At 41.5% G+C, this 20,637-nt stretch overlaps 2 protein-coding genes across 8 annotated transcripts in view; one reads left to right on the forward strand and one right to left on the reverse strand.

Moving 5' to 3' along the window:
* The first annotated feature begins 1,729 nt into the window (after window positions 1–1,729).
* On the forward strand, window positions 1,730–11,269 carry dusp14 (dual specificity phosphatase 14). Its single transcript, XM_053646459.1, has 2 exons — window positions 1,730–1,979; window positions 9,075–11,269. Exon 2 carries the CDS (start codon window positions 9,171–9,173, stop codon window positions 9,813–9,815), a length of 645 nt encoding a protein of 214 aa, XP_053502434.1. The 5' UTR covers window positions 1,730–1,979; window positions 9,075–9,170; the 3' UTR covers window positions 9,816–11,269.
* A 1,428-nt stretch (window positions 11,270–12,697) lies between these two features.
* Window positions 12,698–20,637, reverse strand: part of synrg (synergin, gamma) — a 43,825-nt gene continuing 35,885 nt past the window's right edge. For 4 of the 7 annotated variants that reach the window (XM_053646454.1, XM_053646452.1, XM_053646453.1 and 1 more), the window contains exons 20-24: window positions 19,949–20,097; window positions 19,282–19,392; window positions 19,059–19,097; window positions 15,991–16,023; window positions 12,698–14,177 (exon numbers count right to left, since the gene is read on the reverse strand). In XM_053646454.1, coding sequence (XP_053502429.1) covers window positions 14,046–14,177; window positions 15,991–16,023; window positions 19,059–19,097; window positions 19,282–19,392; window positions 19,949–20,097 — 464 coding nt within the window. In that variant the 3' untranslated portion in view covers window positions 12,698–14,045. The remainder of the gene's footprint in view (window positions 14,178–15,990; window positions 16,024–19,058; window positions 19,098–19,281; window positions 19,393–19,948; window positions 20,098–20,637) is intronic. The other 3 variants (XM_053646455.1, XM_053646456.1, XM_053646458.1) reach the window with 3 other exon arrangements.

The following is a 20,637-nucleotide window of genomic DNA, read 5'->3' on the forward strand; positions in this document are numbered from 1 at the left end:
ATGCTCCCTCACAGATCTGGGGTCGAAGATCATTTCAACAGTCTTCTATGGGGCTCTGGGGTAGGGTGGTTAATGGAAGTCCTTTCTCACGAGGAAAAAAAACTTCCAAGCCTGCCTAAATCACCCAAACCATGTGGAAAAATGTGTTAGGGTCTTGTGAGACCAAGGTAAAACCTTTCGAGGATAATTCTAAAAGATATGTTTGGCACAAAAAACAAGACAGCTTATCACCTAAATATCACTAAACCTACAATGAAGCATGGTGGTGGCAGCATCATGCTATGTGGTTGCTTCTATTCAGCTGGGACTGGGGCTCTAGTCAAGATAGAGGGAATCATTGATAGCGCCAAATTGCAGTCTATTTAGGCACAAAAACTGCAGGCTTCTGTTAGACAGCTAAAGATGATGAAAGATTTCACCTTCCAGCACAATAATGACATAAAAGCACAGGATGATCTTTCAGACTTCAGTCAAGGACTAGATTTTAGTAGTTTACTTTGAAATGTATTAGCTATGCTTACTCCAGGCCAAAGCAAAGCTTTCCTTCTTTCCTCTCAAGCGGGAAACTCAACTCTTCCTATTGGTCTCTTGGGGTGCTCTCTTAAGGCAAAAGCACTGGGTGAGCCATTGACCCTTTTAGGCTATTTTCTCCTCCCTCATATTACCTCGAAGTCAAAACAGTAAAGGCTTTTATGTTCTCTGGCCAGATAAAATACCTGTGATGAATACGCTTCTTATGAGCTCTACACATAAAGGTAAAGCCTGGCATGGGAACAAGCATTTTTGCACTCATTCAGAATGGCACTTTACAGGAAGACCTGTGAGAATGCAGGTAAACTGAGAAGATATCTCAATTGCCTTTATGTCTAAGAGAATTTTTTTATATGTCTAACAGAATTGCTTTTTCAGCAATTTGTGCTACAGTAGCTCTTCTGTAGGATCGGACCAGACGGGATACCCTTTGCTCCCCACGCGCATCAGTAAGCCTTGGGTGCTACTGACCCTGTCTCCAGGTCACGGGTTGTCTTTCCTTGGACCACTTTTGGCAGGTACTAACCACTGCATACACCCCACAAGACCTGCCGTTTTGGAGATGCTCTGACCCAGTCGTTTAGCCATCACAATTTGGCCCTTGGCTCTTGCCCAATTTTCCTGCTTCCAACACATCAACTTTGAGAACTGACTGTTCACTTGCTGCCTAATAAATATACCCCACCCGTTGACAGGTTAGGACTGATCGGTGTACACTCACTTGGCCCTGGTCTCTTAATCAGACATGCTGACATGTTTGTCATAGCTTTTCCATTCACAATTTGTTTTGATAGTATCAGTTTCTGACCAGGGCATCACTGTCACCTGGATATTTTTGGTTGGTGGACTGTTCTGAACCCAGCAGTGCCATACACTCATACATATGCAACACGCACTTCCATGTCAGTGTTAGTGCTGTGCTGAGAATGATTCACGGCTCACTGGGAGTCTTCAGTTGAAGTGAAGCTGACTGTATATGGAAAGAGATGGGATATAATACCTATATGTGTGTGTGTGTGTGTGTGTGGTCTACACTACACCGTCTGTTTGCCCCACTGACGCAACAAGTAGGCTAATGGCGGACTAAAAACCGAGATTGTCTCACTTTTACAGAATCACTGAAGTGTTTTCTTCTGTGTGTGTGTGTGTGTGTGAGAGAGAGAGAGAGAGAGAGAGAGAGAGAGAGAGCGCGCATTATCATGTGGAGGGGAGGGCGCCCCGTTCTGGTTGCTGAAGCGTTGGCTCTGTTTGCAGAATCGGACATTTCTTGTTGTCACACTACACCTCGTCTCCTCAGCAGGCAGCGCCTCCTCTCCGGATGGAGTTGGTCACAGTGATCAGTCCTGAAGAGAGTAACCTGAGGCTCATACACGCTCACGTCTCGCGCGGTGTTTTCAGGCTTCACGCGGAATCTCGTCCTTTTACCTCAGCGCTTTAAACTGATTCAGGTAAGTTGCGCGCGCTGACAGAAAGATCTGGAATCAAGCTGAGTAGCACGTAACAAGTCGTATTTCTTTGTTTTGTCGCGCGAATTATGTGAAATATTCAACCTTTCTGTCGCAAACAAGTGGAATATATATATATATATATATATATATATATATATATATATATATATATTCCCCTCGAGAATAGACAGCACATCACGGTGTTTAATTCGGTGCCAAATGTGAACCCGTTTCACACCGAATACTGCTTTAACTCTAACCCTGATGCCTGTCTGTTTCCATAATTCCATAACAATTCCATTTGTTCAGCTTTTATAAGTTTCTTGCTCACGCTAGTATTTAAACAGCGCTTAGTTTGTAGTAGGTCGTGGCTACGTGCAGCACCGCATACCGCTGGTGTGGTAACTATGGTAACCACTGGTGTTGTACTTACATTCTGGTTAGTAGCCTGTGGTAGTGTGTGTGGTAGTGTAGCTATGCGGTTGTGACTCATAACCAGTGACTTTTGAATATGAATATTCAATTGACTTTGGAATGTGTTTTATTATTATTATTATTATTATTATTATTATTATAAATGTTTCAGTCATGAGGTCACGGTGGCTTAACACGGTGGTTGGCCCGTTTGCCTCGCACCTCCGTGGTTGGAGGACTGATTCCCGTCTCTCTCCTGTGTGCGTGGAGGTTGCGTGTTCTCCCCGTGCTTCGGAGGTTTCCTCCAGGTACTCTGGTTTCCTCCCCAGTCCAAAGACTGCGTTATAGGCCGATTGGCATTTCCGAATTATCCGTAGTGTGTGTGCGATTGTGCCCTGCGATGTGTTGGCACCTCGTCCAGGGAGTCCCCCACCTTGTGCCCCGAGTCCCCTGGGATAGGCTCCAGGCTCCAAGTGACCCTGTGTAGGATAAGCAGTACGGAAAATGGATGGATGTTTCAGTCATGGGTTCACACACACACTATGATACCTAAGTTATAATCTGGCTGCGGGCATTTATAATCGGTTACATACATATAACACACATTCATTCCTGACACGTGAGACTGCCTCGAGCAAACCAGATCATCACCACATCCATTCACTTTCTTCTAGTTCACCATATTGCAATAACCGGTCTATTGTAAGACTCAGATTCCAGTGGACACTTCATGTCTCATATTAGACTGATGAGAACAAGATGGGGATTAATAGTAAGGCATGTGGAACAGGTACAAGGAGAACCACTTGTGGAAGAAAGAATGGACTGGACTGTGTATAGCCTGTTTTCCATGTTTGGTGTGGAAGAAAGGCTGCCATTTTGCCACAAGCTCAGGTTCCTCCACAGGCCTCTCTTGTTGCCATTCGTGCCTGCACAGAGGGAATTGGACTCCCCAAGAACATACAAACACACACACACATAGCCAGTGTATGCTTGGGTCTCTGATTGAATGATAACATTGACAGCTTAAGGAGTATAACCTGAGTGATGTGCTTGTGTGTGTGTGTGTGTGTGTGTGTGTGTGTGTGTGTGTGTGTTCATAGCTGGGCGTCATGACGCACTCATACTCATATACTCACATACTCGGCATTCTCATCCAGCAGACCTGAGGTAACCTTAGTGGGTAGTGGGTTTGTTCACTGTGAGCTTCACTAATTACATTGCAGCTCCCAACATGCATACTGGGATACATGAATATATTTTGAATTGTTAGAAGACGGAGGTTGAAATTAGGGCTCAGTGCACTGTGTGCATAAATACCATATTCCAAGTTCACGATCCAAATCTTTACATTTCTGGTTGCAGGTTGATCTGTTCGATTTATGATCATGTAAAACTTTCATAGTGTATTTTCATAAATGTTGAAACCAAAGTACAAAAAAAAATCTCTCATAGTCCTTGTTTCTTTGGCCTATGGGCAATTCCAGTATTATGGAAACAACGCCTTTGAACTCGCTTTAACTTGTAAAGTGTCTCATTTTCTGCACAAGCTTCATGTGTCTTGCCATGTGGCCATTCATGTAGACCAAGGTTAAAAGAAGTCATTTAGATATTACAGATATATAGAAATCAATCAGTTTTATGGATATGACCTTACATGGATAGCTGTTGATTTTAAGGACTTTTACAGAAAATATAGTGGGCACGGTGGCTTAGTGGTTAGCGTGTTTGCACCTCCGGGGTTAGGGGCGTGAATCCCGCCTTCGCCGTGCGTGCACAGAGTTGGCGTGTTCTCCCCGTGCTTCGGGGGATTCCTCCGGGTACTCTGGTTTCCTTCCCCAGTGCAAAGACATGCGCTATAGGCTGATTGGCGTTTCTAAATTGTCCGTAGTGTGTGAATGTGTGTGCGATTGCACCCCATCCAGGATGTTCCCCGTCTTGTGCCCCGAGTTCACTGGGATAGGCTCCAGGTTCCCTGCGACCCTGTGTAGGATAAGCAGTACAGAAAATGGATGGATTATATATAATATGAGGGAAACCTGAATGAGGTTTATTGTGGTTTGGTGTATACGCTGCTAAAGAAAATCCAGTGTTACGGATAGTGATGTGATTGTAGAGATCACATGTGTGGGTGGTTAGACAACTTAAAACAACTAAAATGGGAATTAAAAATAAACTAGGTATTAAATCAGATCCCCCTCCAGCGTGAACTTCTGCTGCACTGATGATATTAAACCAAAAAAAAAAGTGTCCCTCTTGATCTCTCTCCTGAAACATGCTGAAACTTGCTGTTTTTTGTGAAAACACTGCTCATAGCTGATGGATTAGGAGATGCACTTTAATTAAACATTCAGTCAAGTAGTAAAATAGAGCCAAGTAAGCCATTTAAAACGCTTTTACTTTATTGTGAACATTTAGAGAGAAAACGAATCATTCGGATAATTTCATTGTATATTGATTCTGTATTGTATTGTCAATAAGCCAAAGGTTCATCACCACCCAACATTGTTAAGAAAAAAACAAAAGTGGCTGATGTGCTCTCTTCTGCTAGAGCTAGATCTGGGAAAGGTTGTTTTGTTCATGCTTTTGACCCAGTTTCACTGTGGTTTCAAGCTGACATGCACGGATCTGCCTGGCCACTGGGTCACAGCAGTACAAACAACACTAAAATTTGTTTGTCACTTAGATAGAGTCAGTATTATGTTTCTCTCAAGGTTCCCATGCCTACCTCGGCTTTCAACTCTACACACAGGCGCCATAGCAACACTTCCATAACATACAGTGGTGTTTGTGAACCCTTTAGAATTTTCTGTATATCAGCATAAATATGACCTAAAACATCATCAGATTTTCACACAAGTCCTATAAATAGATAAAGAGAAACCAATTAAACAAATGAAACAAAAATATTATACTTGGTCATTTATTTATTGAGGAAAATGATCCAATATTACATATCTATGAGTGGCAAGAGTGTGTGAATCTCTAGGATTAACAGTTAATTTGAAGGTGAAATTAGAGTCAGGTGTTTTCAATCAATGGGATGACAATCAGGTGTGAGTGAGGGAGCACCCTGTTATATTTAAAGAACAGGGATCTATCAGAGTCTGATCTTTTCAACACGTGTGTGGAAGTGTATCATGGTATGAACAAAGGAGATTTCTGAGGACCTTAGAAAAATAGTTGATGATGCTCATCAGGCTGGAGAAGGTTACAAAACCATCTCTAAAGAGTTTAGACTCCAACAATCCACAGTCAGACAGATTGTGTACAAATGGAGGAAATTCAAGACCAGTGTTACCCTCCCCAGGAGTGGAGACCAACAAAGATCACTCCAAGAGCAAGACGTGTAATAGTCCGAGAGGTGACAAAAAGGACCCCAGGGTAACTTCTAACCAACTAAAGGCCTCTTACACATTGGCTAATGTTAATGTTCATGAGTCCACCATCAGGAGAACACTGAACAACACTGGTGTGCATGGCAGGATTGCAAGGAGATGTGGTGGAAATTTAGACAAACGCCAGTAGACTCGTCCTCTCAGGTGAAAAAGGTTTATTACAGAAGGATGAATACAAGATAGAAGAATACAGGATAGAAGAATGCAGGATAGAAGAATGCAGGATAGAAGAAAGCAGGATAGAAGATGAGAGCAGTCTGTAGCACTTGTCTCTCACATGCCCTATATAAGTTTAAGATAAGGAGAGCTGGACATCTGCGAGTCTCGAAAAGGGAGTTCTAGGAGGTTTGAGCCAGTTTGGTGGTTTCAAGGACTTAGCAGATGTGCAGACATTCCTGAACTCAATAACATGTTTGTGTCAATGTAAGAGGAAAGAATGTTCTGTACTAATCTCCATGATATAACCACAAGCGGCATTATTCATTGATGAACTTGAACAGAGCTATTACAAAGTAAGAAATTAATCATTTCCCTCACAGAGAAAACCACTGATCTCCAAAAAGAACATTGCTGCCTGTCTGCATTTCATAGTTCATGTGGACCAGCCAGAAGGCTAATGGAAAAATGTTTTGTTGATGGATGAGACCAAAATAGAACGTTTTGGTTTAAATGAGAAGGATTATATTTGGAGAAAGGAAAACACTGCATTCCAGCATAAGAACTGTATCCCATCTGTGAAGCATGGTGGTGGTAGTATCATGGTTTGGGTCTGTTTTGCTGCATCTGGACCAGGACGACTCGCCATCATTGATGGAACAATGAATTCTGAATTATACCAGAGAATTATAAAGGATAATGTCAGGACATCTGTCCATGAACTGAAACTCAAGAGAAAGTGGGTCATGCAGCAAGACAATGAGCCTAAACACACAAGTCGTTCTTCCAAAGAACAGTTAAAGAAGACTAAAGTTAATGTTTTGAAATGGCCAAGTAAAAGTCCTGACCTTAATCCAATAGAAATGTTGTGGAAGGACCTGAAGCAAGCAGTTCATGTGAGGAAACACACCAACATCCCAGAGTTGAAGCTGTTCTGTACTGAGGAACGGGATAAAATTCCTCCAAGCCGATGTGCAGGACTGATCAACAGTTACCGCAAATGTTTAGTTGCAGTTATTGCTGCACAAGGGGGTCACACCACATACTGAAAGCAAAAGTTCACATACTTTTGCCACTCACAGATATGTAATATTGGATCATTTCCCTCAATATATAAGTGACCAAGTATAATATTTCTGTCTCATTTGTTTACTTGGGTTCTCTTTGTCTACTTTTAGGACTTGTGTGAAAATCTGATGTTGTTTTAGGTCATGTTTATGCAGAAATGTAGAAAATTCTAAAGGGTTCCCAAACTTTCAAGCACAAGTGTATGGGGCGAATAATGATTGGCAGGACAGTGACTAATGTATCGTCTGCCCTCATTCAAAAAAAAACAGGCATTACTGCAAGTAGAATCCTTGCAGAATTTGTAATAGGCTGATTTACAAAACAAAAATGTTCAAAGATTCTCACAGCGACTGAACACACAGATTGTGACTGACACAACGATTCCCAACACACCCAAGAAAACAGATGGGATGAGATTATTAAAGTACGTATACATCAGATTGTCTGTGACTAAACATATTTAGAGGAGGATGTTGTGGCAGAGAGGACAGCTAAGACAGCCACATGTTGCTCCTGACACCGCTGTGGAGAGCATGACGGTGACAGCAGGCGCTCAGGTGCAGCCTGCACAGCCATCAGATTTGATTCATATTTAATGTTTCTGCTCTGATATTTCTTGCCTGATAATCAAGGTTAGAAAGCCTTCATCAGAGTGCAGTGGATGCTGTCCAGCACACCTTGCAGGTGAAGTGATGAGGTGTGATATATTACATTTGCAGAGAGAGTTTAATTAAAAAACAAAACAGAGAGAGAGAGAGAGAAGGCAGTTGATCTACATGCAGCTGCAAGCACCCCATCCTCCCTAAGCAGCAGGTGAAAGCACAGGTCGGCGTAGCAAGCTCAGGGCAACGCGTGATGCTAAGCTGCCTTAAGGGACATCTTTATCTAACATAAAGATGGTGGTATCAGCATTTTGCAAATTGTTTGGGATACATTTGGCCAAGTCAGTCAGCTCAAGCACAGAATAAATCATCTGAGATCTCAAAGTGATCTCAAAGCAGAAACACACAGAAGTGCTGTAAAAGCAGTGAGAGGTGCAGGTAAATCCAAGGAATTGAATACCCAGGTTGCCCAGTGGGATACTAGGGAATGATAAATATTAGACTGAGGGAATCAGTGCCTGTTAGAAGCACCCAAAGTTAAGATTATTCTAAAGCAAAGCTCTGTTAACATTAATTAACATTTTCTGTACCGCTTATCCTACACAGTGTTACAGGGGAGCCTGGAGCCTATCCCAGGGAACTCTGGGCAAAAGCCAGGGGACATCCTGGACGGGGTTCTAACCCATCGCAGAGCGCAATCGCACACACACTCATTCACACACTACGGACAATCAGCCTACAGTACAATGCGTGTCTTTAGACTGGGGGAGGAAACCGGAGTACACGGAGGAAACCTCCTAAGCACAGGGAGAACATGCAAACTGCACCCACACAGGGCGGAGGTAGGATTCAAATCCCCAGTCCTGGAGGTTCAAGGCAAACGTGTTAACCACTAAGCCACCATGCCCCTATTCATCCATAACCGATTGCAAAATTTATTTAACTTTTGAAACAGTCAGAAGTTGAAACCAAAGGAATATTCATAAAAGCCCTGGTTAAGTCGTGAAAATAACATTTTCCGGCTGTTCTATGTATTGTGGTCACTGTGTAACACTTTTTTCTTTAGTCTGTGATATCTGATTTCATGATCACTTCCAGATCTTTTGTTAACGAGCCTCCTCCTGGTCCATGAGTAAACAGCACCCAGGCGCGCTAATGATATTGTCTCAGCCCTGTGGAGAGAAGCTGAGTCATTTCGTCATCTAGCATAAAGAGCATGTCAACAGTTTCTGTTTGATATTATGCTGTGGACAAATAGTCCACGTTTATTTCCATTTTTCATTTCCACTTTTAAAGGAAATTAAAATAAAATGGGATTGTTTACTTCGATCAGTACTTCTTGTAATATGTATCCTCAAGATACCTTTGGAGACCTTAGGAGTCAGTAGGTCCTTGTAAGTGGACATTTGATTATTTTCACTTCTAAATTAAACTGCATCCTGTTTGGTTTGTTTCAGATCCACCCGACGGTGAAATACTGCTCAGGATGATGGAGGATCTCTGAAGAACAATTTTAGTTACACTTGAATTGCATATTCTCTATCCCTTCCTCAATGGGCTCCCGCAGCCAAGGTTTCTTCCACAACCAGCATCACCACCATCACCACCACCGCAGCTCCACGATGCCCAGTCCGGCTGTGCCCAGACTGATGGCTGAACCGGGCAGCCTGCTCGGTGGCATTGCCCAAATCACTCCCACGTTGTTCCTCAGTCGTGGTGCCGTAGCATCCAATCGTGGCCTGCTGCTGTCCAAGGGAATCACATGTGTAGTGAATGCCACCATCGAGCTGCCCAATTTCAACTGGCCACATGTGGAGTATGTAAAGGTTCCACTGGCTGATGCACCACACTCGCCTATAGCGCTGTACTTTGACAGCGTAGCAGACAAGATCCACAGCGTGGGGCGGAAGCGCGGCGCTGTGCTGGTGCACTGCGCCGCTGGTGTGAGCCGCTCTGCCTCGCTCTGCCTTGCCTACCTCATGAAGTATCATGGTGTGTCGTTAGCTGAGGCACACGCCTGGGTAAAGGCCCGACGGCCGGTCATCCGGCCCAATGGTGGCTTCTGGCGCCAGCTTATTGACTACGAGCGCAAACTCTTTGGCAAGACCTCAGTGAAGATGGTTCAGACGCCGTACGGAGTCATTCCCGATGTTTACGAGCGCGATCGTAGGAACCTGGCACCTTACTGGGGCATGTAAAGAAAGCAGTGGGGGCTTTTTCAGGAAAAAAAAAATGGAAGGTGAGCAGATTTGATCATTGAACTTTGGTGATTGGTGACTCATCCTGTATCCAGCCACAAAATGCTGTTGATGATTCCCAAACACTGAGACAAATGTCAATGTTGAGTGTCGAACACTGAGACGCATATCAATGTGTTTTTCTCCAGCGGTGAGAGGGAGGAAGACAGACCGAGTTGAGATTCCAGGTGACATCAGCAGTGACCGACCCTGAGCTATTCCTGATTAGGAAGATGAACTGGAAGTGGGAGGCTGAATCAAAGCCTTTAGGGCACTGTAGGAAAGTGATGCAGGTTTCTTAATCTGCTCGATAGTGTGATGACGTGCCGGTTCTTCTGGCATTTTCTTTTTTTTTTTTTCTGATGCAGCAATCTGTTCTCGATTACTGGTAGCATTTTCGAGCATATTTTTGAACAGGATTGGTTACTGAAAGTAACTAAAAGCCTCAAAAAGTTAGACTAGGTAAAATAGTAAACCAGGGGTTCTCAAAGATTTAAATGAATAAATTAACTAATAAAAATATTAGACTCATTATTTAAATGTGTACAGTAACATTTTGGCTATTTATTAAAGCCATAGAACTTTTTATTCCTGAACTTTCCACCAACACATAAGGTCCAAGTGAACATTATTTATAGGCTACTTGTTTTTGCGTTGTTGAGGTTTGGATTAAACCCATTTAAGTGAAAAGTCAAACCAGTCTAAAATAACTATAAGAACTCAATAGCCAAATGTAACAACTTGATGGGTGGCTTGATGATTGATGGTGGGTTGTGATTTTCATGACTGTAACAAACGAAAGAAATCACAGACCGCACTAAAAGAGAAGCTACTAAAAGAGCGATCTGCTTTATGAAATGATTTTAAAGGGAATAAATAAGCATCATCGTGGATTAGAGAGTTTTGGGAATCAGAACTATGGTGCTGCTAAAAAAATACTACTAATAATAATAATTTTAATTATTATTAATTTTAAATAATTCATAAAAAAGACATTTGGGAGCAGTGTAGTTGTCTTGGTATATTTTCTAATTCAATTAATAAAGTCTTTTTTTTTTCAGCTACAAATTATTAGATCCTTTTGATACTTTTGCAGTTTTATTCTTAGTTTACAAATAATTAACTGGGGTTTTTTCCCCTTATGATCATTTCCTTATTACACACTATTTCACATGATTACGACTGGAGAAATGAGCTGGGAAAGTATTCAAAACGTTACATGTAATTTTGTCAGATAAGTCATGGTGTATGTCACGAAATAATATAAAAAGCTGAAAAGATGAATAATGATGTTGAAATTAATAAAGTGTTAGAAGAAACAAACACTTGGTTTTTGGTAACGTTTTTCTTTTTTAATTAATATTGTTATGTTATATGTGAACAGGTTGTTCTAATGGACAGATGAAGACGTTAGGTCAAGTGTTGTATCTGTACATGTGGTTTCTTCTGGCGCACTGCACAAATTTACAACTGGATCTGCTTTTATCTTGCATTTAGCCTGCAGAGTGTTTGTGCTAGTGTTCTAATTACAGAAGCAGTTCCCGAGAACACGCAAGAAAAACTGATTCATTATTATATAATGATTTCTTGAATTGTTTCCCAAGATATTTCCATGTTCTTATCAATTCTAATTATATTTTATACTGCTGATTCCTAAATATTTACTTCCAAGTGTGAGATCAAATTGATCAAGATTCAGCAATAACTGTAACTAAACGGTTCCGGTAACTGTTGATCAGTCCTGCACATCGGCTTGGAGGAATTTAATCCCGTTCCTCAGTACAGAACAGCTTCAGCTCTGGGATGTTGGTGGGTTTCCTCACATGAACTGCTTGCTTCAGGTCCTTCCACAACATTTCTATTGGATTAAGGTCAGGATTTTGACTTGGCCATTCCAAAACATTAACTTTATTCTTCTTTAAACATTCTTTGGTAGAACGACTTGTGTGTTTAGGGTCACGGTCTTGGTGCATGACCCACTTTCTCTTCACGGACAGATGTCCTGATATTTTCCTTTATAATTCTCTGGTATAATTCAGAATTCATTGTTCCATCAATGATGGCGAGTCGTCCTGGTCCAGATGCAGTAAAACAGACCCAAACCACAATACTACCACCACCATGCTTCACAGATGGGAGAAGGATCTTATGCCGGAATGCAGTGTTTTCCTTTCTCCAAATATAATCCTTCTCATTTAAACCAAAAAATTCTGATTTTGTCTCATCCATCAACAAAACATTTTTCCAATAGTCTACTGGCTGGTCCACATGATCTTTAAGAAACTGCAGAAGAGCAGCAATGTTCTTTTTGGAGAGCAGTGGCTTTCTCCTTGCAACTCTGCCATGCACACCATTATTGTTCAGTGTTCTCCTGATGGTAGACTCATGAACATTAGCCAATGTGTAAGAGGCCTTTAGTTGTTTGAAGTTACTCTGGGTTCCTTTGTGACCTCGTGGACTATTACATGTCTTGCTCTTGGAGTGATCTTTCTTGGTCTCCACTCCTGCGGAGGGTAACACTGGTCTTGAATTTCCTCGATTTTTACACAATCTGTCTGACTGTGGATTGGTGGAGTCCAAACTCTTTAGAGATGGTTTTGTAACCTTCACCAGCCTGATGTGCATCAACAACTCTTTTTTTTGAGGTCCTCAGAAATCTCCTTTGTTCATACCATGATACACTTCCACACACGTGTTGTGAAGATCAGACTCTGACAGATCCCTGTTCTTTAAATAAAACAGGGCACTCACTCACTCACACCTGATTGGCAAGGTTCAATAGATTGAAAACACCTGACTCTTATTTCACCTTCAAATCCAGTATTCCAGTAATACTGGCATATTTTTCTCTCATTTGTTTAACTCTGTCCTCTTTGTCTACTTTTAGGACTTCTTGAAAATCTTGTCTATTGTTTTAAGGTGTATGCAGAAATATAGAACATTCTAAACCAAACATTCTGACCAATCAGAATTGAGAATTCAACAGCGCTGTGGTATACTCTTCACTTATGGCATCATTAACATTATCTATCTACGAAATCCTTACGCCCATGCAGAAGTAAAATAATCACTACAACTCCGCAAAGCAGAACAGGACTGAAAACAGGTCGATGAAGTCATTAGCAAACATCTGGACACCTACTGCTTGTCTGTGATTACTATCTGAGGGGAAGGAACGTGCAGACGTGCGTGTACACTCCAAAATGAAAACATCTGCCACTGGGTGCACTCTTGCTGTTATTTCATCCAATTACATTTGATCCATTTTAACCTCACTATTTTATAAAGCTCATTTTATTTCACACGATTGTCTTGAGTTGTTGGAGTGGAAAACATCTGATAGGATATTCTAATAAATAACCATGGAACAGTAGTAGGAATCATACACAGCGTTTTAATAGACATTGTAAGAGACATCACTGTCTTCAGCCATGGATTAACACTCAAAGTATTTGATGTAAATAAGCTGAATTTTTGTCTACGGTAAAGAAAAGAACAAGCCATTTTGAAGTATCATCTCATCATTCTTCAAGATAAAAAAAAAAAACATAATACACATCCAAAATGCTGTCACATTTCAACATCGTAAAAGGCCTCGTTTAACGGTCATGTCTGCTTGTGATGTTTTATGAAATCCACAAAAAAAAAAGTATATAATTACATCTCAGACAAGCCCACACCCTCCATTTCCATCCATTAACATGATCAACAGCACAGCCCTGACGAGAACGAGCAAGAGGAAAATACCTTTCTATATAAATGTCTAAAGGATGTCTGAATTATACATAACTCTTTAATATAGTCGTGATCTATTGAACAAGTGTCCTAAATAAATACTACAGTGTAAATCATGGTTGTTTCACATTCTGCAATTAACGAAAGATTATGTTACACTTCTGTTTATCTGACAATCACAGCTCTCTTTATCTGTCCCATACAGTAGTTAAAAGCCTGACAGCCCCCCGCCTCAAGAGGATATACAATCAAAAATACAAACACAGAAAAGTTAAAGATACATGTCAATAAATTATCCATCAGCAAACATTCACAAAACACTGAGTACCGTAACAGGCCAAGCTGAAGAAGCAAAAGCTAGAGGGGGAAAAGAAAAAAAAAAAAAAAAAAAGAACAATAAATTAAGAAGAAGGAAACGTTCAAAAGCAGGTCAGTGGTTCCGCAGCAGCAGAGAAATCACAGCAGGTCAGGGAGGATCAGGCCAGGAGGCTTAGGTTCTACACAGTTAATCCAGAAATTAGCGCAGCTCGCGTGGTACTGGTGTCCGCCGTACGTCAGTTTGAAGTTATCCGTCTCGGAGTTAAAGGCCTGTCCACGGTGTCAGGGGAGAGAGGAGAAACAGAAAGCGTTTAGGCTGGAGGACGTTCGTTAACATTCGACCAATCAAGATTCAGTGCTTAGCCGTAATCGAAGAGAGTAGGATCTGTTCAGACTGCTGTTGGAGATTACACATTGTCTAAAAAGACAATGTGAACGGAAAAAATTCATCAGCTTTAGCAGTAAATCCATGTATACTCTCTCAAATGTCTTCTCAATTCCTGTTAAAGACTTCATTCACATTACCCATTAGAATGAATTCAAATAATAATAATAATAATAATAATAATAATAATAATAATAATAATAAATATTACACACTTTTGGGACACACCCACACGCACCTAAGGATGGTTTTGGGTTTAGTTAGGGGTATTAAGCATGTATTGGGCGTGGTAAGTGACACTCAACACTTATGATTTAAAGGAGATGCAGACTTTCCTCTCGGTGTCTATATATGGAAGCGGAAAATGAGCGTTGTATATTAAGCTGACTCGACAAGCCAATTCTGCACTATCTTCCTAAAAGCCACAGCTGCTGCTCTGTCTCTGTGTGTGCGCGCGTTCCTAGTGAAATATCCATGACTCATGTGTGGTGAATCATTCCCTCCTACACAGAGAGAGGCTGTAATATACATGAGCCTATATAAATACACGCTCACCAGACAATTTAATAGGAACACCTGTACCCCTGCTTATTCATGCACTTATCCAATCAGCCAATCATGTGGCAGCGTTGCAATGCATCCATCCATTTTTCATACCGCTTATCCTACACAGGGTTACGGTGAGGCCTGGAACCTATCCCAGGGAACTCGGGGTAGAAGGCAGGGGACACCTTGGACAGGATACTAACACATCGCAGGGCACAAGACTAGGTGATTGGATAATTAAACGACTGAGCAAGGGTACAGCTGTTCCTCTACACACACACACATTTCATTTAGCCTATTTTGACAGGTATTTTCTGTAATCATTTTATTCTTATTATTCACTAAAATAACACCCAGGACTTGTGAAGACCTGTGTTTTTTTTTTAAAGCTGTAAAGGACATGTCTGATAATCCTCTGACTTCCCTGTTCATTTAATCGCTTCTTTTCTCTGTATGTTCATTCATTTACATTTATTCATTTAGCAGATGCTTTTATCCAAAGCGACTTACAAATGAGGGAATACAAGCAAAGTGATATATCAAGCGGAGAACAATAGTAGTGCTACCATATAACATTTATAATTGAGTTCTAGAGGAGCAAAGTGTGCAGAGTAGAGGTGTAAGAGCCAGAGTAGTTTGTTTATTTATTTTTTTAGGATAATGTGGGGTTGGCGTTTTAGGGGTTAGTTAGGTGTTCACGGAAGAGGTGGGTCTTTAGCTGTTCTTTGAAGTTTCTGTGGTCTGGATTGAGGTTGGAAGTTCATTCCACCACTGAGGGACAGTTAGTGTGAAGGTTCTGGAAAGGGACCTTGAGCCACGCTGAGTAGGCACTTGTACACATTCGTAATTTGGCCATTCAGCAAGTATATGACAGCAATGGACATTTCCATAACAAAAAGGCTAATGTCATGGCGACATATTCCACAGGGAGTTGAAGACAGGGTAAGAGATCCGCCGATGGTGAAAAGATCAACCAAATGGGACAGAGCTTGGCTTGGTTTAAATGGTTAGACCTATATGTGAATAGCTGTGAAGACCAGGATACAATCCAGAGGAGGATATTTCTATATCAGAGGATATAACAGCTTGTCAAAGCCTTCAGACAAATAAAGAAAAGAAAAGAAAAAAAGAAAAAAAAAGCACAATATTTACCGTTAACTTTGTGCCTGCGTCTTTTGTCAGTGCCTGAAAGTAGCATAAACATTGTCATGGATGTCTGAACCAAAGAAGACTAAAGAAAGTGTCGGGATGGAAAGGAAGTTCGTCACCACGAAGCCCCAAGTGTTTGAGTGCTACAGCCCCTAAAAGCCTCACAGGAATAGGCAACGAAACATTCTCCAAATGATTCGAGTAGCTGAATGTAAATCAAATCTATGCAAATAATTCAAATTAATAAGCTTAAATTAATTATGTAAAGAAACAAACGATGAATACTGTCCATAAATGTGTGAAATAATTTAATCTATTCTAGAAACCTAATAGCATTTTGCAAGATTCCAACATTCTTCAGACACAGTGAATAAAGTCTGTGTTTGTTTCCGGACTAGCAGTGACGAGTCAGGAATAAAACACGACAGGGAGTGATGCTTAGGGAAACTCATGAACTGTGGGGTGGTGTGATGTGATGCAGCCTGATGTGATGCAGATCACCACCCCACAGTGGAGTATTATCCTATAAGCTTTGTGAGTGTTTTATTCCCCTGCTACCACAGCAATTTGCCAATGATGACATTTTACTATTAATTAAACTACGACCCGTTACATACTTTGTATCGATTTCAGCAGCGCTGTGGTAGAACAACACAATGCCAACAAAAGTCAGCTTCAGATCACAGGGAAGAACATGACGTGACTGTGTTGGTAATACTGGTGTACAGTTTAGATGATATACGTGTGACCAATTTACTCAAATACTACTGGTTTGGATTTCATACAAGGATTTAAATAATGTATTCTGGTATAATGTGTATTAACTAGGTAAATATTTGCGTACATTTTTGATGACGATGATATAAAAACAGTCTAGCTTTTAAATAACTAAAATATCTATATGAGGTCTAACTTCCAGCTAGTTGCCCATTCCTGATGATGTTGTTCATGATCCTGAGCCCCTCGGCTGAGATGCAGCCAATCCCAGTCCTGCACACTACAGTCCTACAGAGAAGACCTCCATCCTGAACACCTTTCCCATCAAAAACACTCCTAATGCCCAGCCAAAATGTGGAGTTGTACCTTTCAATTTTTCCAATGAGCAGCTTTTCAGACGTTCAGGTGAAAAGCAGTAAAACTATTTGATTGGACTTAGTGACGTAAGCAGAAGCATTTTTGTGGAAAGGTGATGGATGGTTGGAATTCCTCTGGCCTTTTTCAGACACTAATGTACTATAGCAAGAAGGCTGTATCTCAGCTTTTATTCACTACTACCAAGACATTCATCCATCCATCCATCCACCCACCCACCCACCTATCCATCCATTCATCCACCCCTCCATCCATCCACCCACCCACCAACCAACCCACCCATCCGTCCATCCACCAACCCACCCATCCATCCATCCACCCCTCCATCCATCCATCCACCCACCCACCCATTCATTCATTCATCCATCCATCCATCCATCCACCCACCCACCCACCCATCCATCCATCCATCCATCCACCCATGCATTCAATCCATTCATCCATCCACCCACCCATCCAAACTGCTTAATCCTGTATCCAGAGCCTATCCCAGGAAAACTAGGCGTGAAGCAGGAAGTTGCCAATCAACCTACTGCAATGTTTTCAGGATATGGGAGGAAAGCAGAGAACCCAGAGGAAACCCAGACAGATATGGAGAGAACGTTAAAAAACTACACGGACAGTAACCAAGCTCAGGATAGAGCCCTAGAGCTGTGAGGAGGCAACGCTACCAGCTGTATCAGTGTGCCGCCACCCATTAAATCAACTGCGCCCTTTTGGAAACATCACCCCCCCTAACAAACTGAGGTGCCAAAATGACTCGTTACCATCATCCGACTCTCTAGAGTTATTTATAATAGCATGCATAATAGAACAGCAGCCTCACAGATCCTCAGCAAAGCTGTGTACTGGGAATGAACAGCCAGAGCCAAGAGAATGTGTATCCTGGAATCCAGTGGTGCTTCAAAGTTTGTGATCCCTTTAGAATTTTCTGGATATCTGCATAAATATGACCTAAAACGTCATGAGATTTTCACACAAGTCCTAAAAGTCAAAGACAACCCAATAAAACAAATGAGACAAAAATATTATACTTGTATACGGAAAATGATCCAATATTACATATCTATGAGTGGCAAAAATATGTGAATCTCTAGGATTAACAGTTCATTTGAAGGTGAAATTACAGTCAGGTGTTTTCAATCAATGGGATGACAACCAGGTGTGAGTGAGCGCCCTGTTTTATTTAAAGAACAGGGATCTGTCAGAGTCTGATCTTCACAACACGTGTGTGGAAGTGTATCATGGTATGAACAAAGGAGATTTCTGAGGACCTCAGAAAAAGAGTTGTTGATGCTCATCAGACTGGAAAAGGTTACAAAACCATCTCTAAAGAGTTTAGACTCCACCAATCCACAGTCAGACAGATTGTGTACAAATGGAGGAAATTTAAGACCAGTGTTACCCTCCCCAGGAGTGGAGACCAACAAAGATCACTCCAAGAGCAAGACATGTAATAGTCCGTGAGGTCACAAAGAAACCCAGGGTAACTTCTAACCAACTAAAGACATCTCTCACATTGACTAATGTTACTGTTTAGGAGTCCACCATCCAACACCGAACAACAATATTGTGGGCTGCAAGGAGAAAGCCACTGCTCTCCAAAAAGAACATTGCTGCCCTTCTGCAGTTTGCTCAAGATCACATGGACAAGCCAGAAGGCTAATGGAAAAATGTTTTGTGTAAAGGTCACATACTTTTGCTACTCAGATATGTAATATTGGATCATTTTCTTCAATAAATCAATGACCAAGTATAATATTTTGGTCTCATTTATTTGATTGGGTTCTCTTTGTCTACTTTGAGGACTTGTGTGAAAATCTGATGAGGTTTTAGATTTATGCAAAATTCTAAAGGGTTCACACACTTACAAGCTACAGAGTTTCCATCTAACTGCTATAGACACGGGTCATTTTGGCACGTTGGACTAGGACCACCAGCTTCCCAAAGGCACCAAAACAAAGACCAGTTTGTCATACTTTTTTAAACAGACGTCCAAATGGGTTCTCCTCTTTCTTCTACAAAATAACCAAAGGCAAAGGGCAGAGGTCAGACTCGGACCTTTTGTGACCAAAATTGTGTGAGGTTAGGGCATTTTTGCTGTTGTGATTGTAGGTAAAACATCATGGTGAAGGTAACAGGAATAAGAATAGCAATACATGAATATATCTGGCCTGGTATGACTGTGTATGCAATGCAGACCTTGCTGCGCGAATCCACATTGAGTAGACACACTCCACAAGCCAGCTCCTTTGCATTCTTGATGCCGTGCCTCAGGATACAGGAGGAGAAGTCCAGAGAGCTCTCATCAGGCTGGAAAAACACACAAACACAAACACAAACACACACACAGACACAGAGAATGAATGCCTATGCTCCATAAAGTGATTTTAGACTCCTCTAAGCCTCAGATGGCAGTGGAATTACAGCAGCTGATCCGGTCTGCTGATCAATACACCTGCACAAAAAAAAAAAAGTACAAAGCCTCGGACAAGACAAGGTGCTTTTGGATTGCATGAAAAGAGAATTCATATACTGCCTTCCAACTCCCACTCGCTCTTGCCCAGAGCTCGCTCACTTACACACACACACAGACACCTCAAATATTATCGTCTGCTCTTTGAAAAGTAATATTCTCCCAGGGGTGAACCTCTAGACTGAGCACAAACCCATCTCTCCATTTTTTGTTCTTTTGCTACACAGCACTGACCAGCAATCTGCCTCACACCACCTCAGAGCACAGAAAAAAACTCACTAGAAGACGTCTCGAAAATTGTGTTGAATGACGTTCCACCTGACTGAAAAATGAGATTTGTGTCAAAAAGTTAGGGTGCCTGGAGCGTTTCGTTCCGATGGTGGACCCACTCACCGTGAGGTTGGCCAGAGACATGAAGCCCATGAGGTTGTTCCACACACGGCTGATGTCTTTCAGCAGCTCCTGCAGTTTCTCCGAGCACACGGCCGTGGCCTTGATGCCCAGCTCCACTCGCCTGGCCACACGATACACCTCCACCACACCTGTAACACAAACACACATTTGATTTGGATTCAGTGCCAGGCTGGAATAATAATAATAATAATACTACTAATAATAATAATAATAATACCACCATTGTTAATGCATCTTGATCTGTTTTTAACATATAATCTTCATCCATCATAAAGACTAGTTTTCCTGTAGTTTTTTTAAGTGTCTACTGATACTACTGCCCTGTCACATACACAGCTGCAGTAACAGGGGATATTAATGCACAAGTAAGGTGGGATGAATCTAAAAGAACTAAGCTGTCAGTTGTGCAGTGTGTGCTGAGAAAACAGATCCATATGACCCCAACAGTATTGTTGCACTTGATTAGAGGTCATAACCTCCGAACAGGAAGAACCAAAAAAAAGCCCCTTCAACTCGGAATTCCTAACTCTGGATGGTCTACTCAACTCCGAGTTCCTACGAGTTACATCGAGTCAACACGGCCGCTCACAACATCAGCAGTAAACATAAAAAGGTAGCACTTACCTTTATGTTCTTATACAAGTATATGCTTTAGATCAAACGGACAT

Source organism: Ictalurus furcatus, chromosome 17 (genome assembly GCF_023375685.1).
Source record: "Ictalurus furcatus strain D&B chromosome 17, Billie_1.0, whole genome shotgun sequence".
Lineage (NCBI taxonomy): Eukaryota > Metazoa > Chordata > Actinopteri > Siluriformes > Ictaluridae > Ictalurus > Ictalurus furcatus.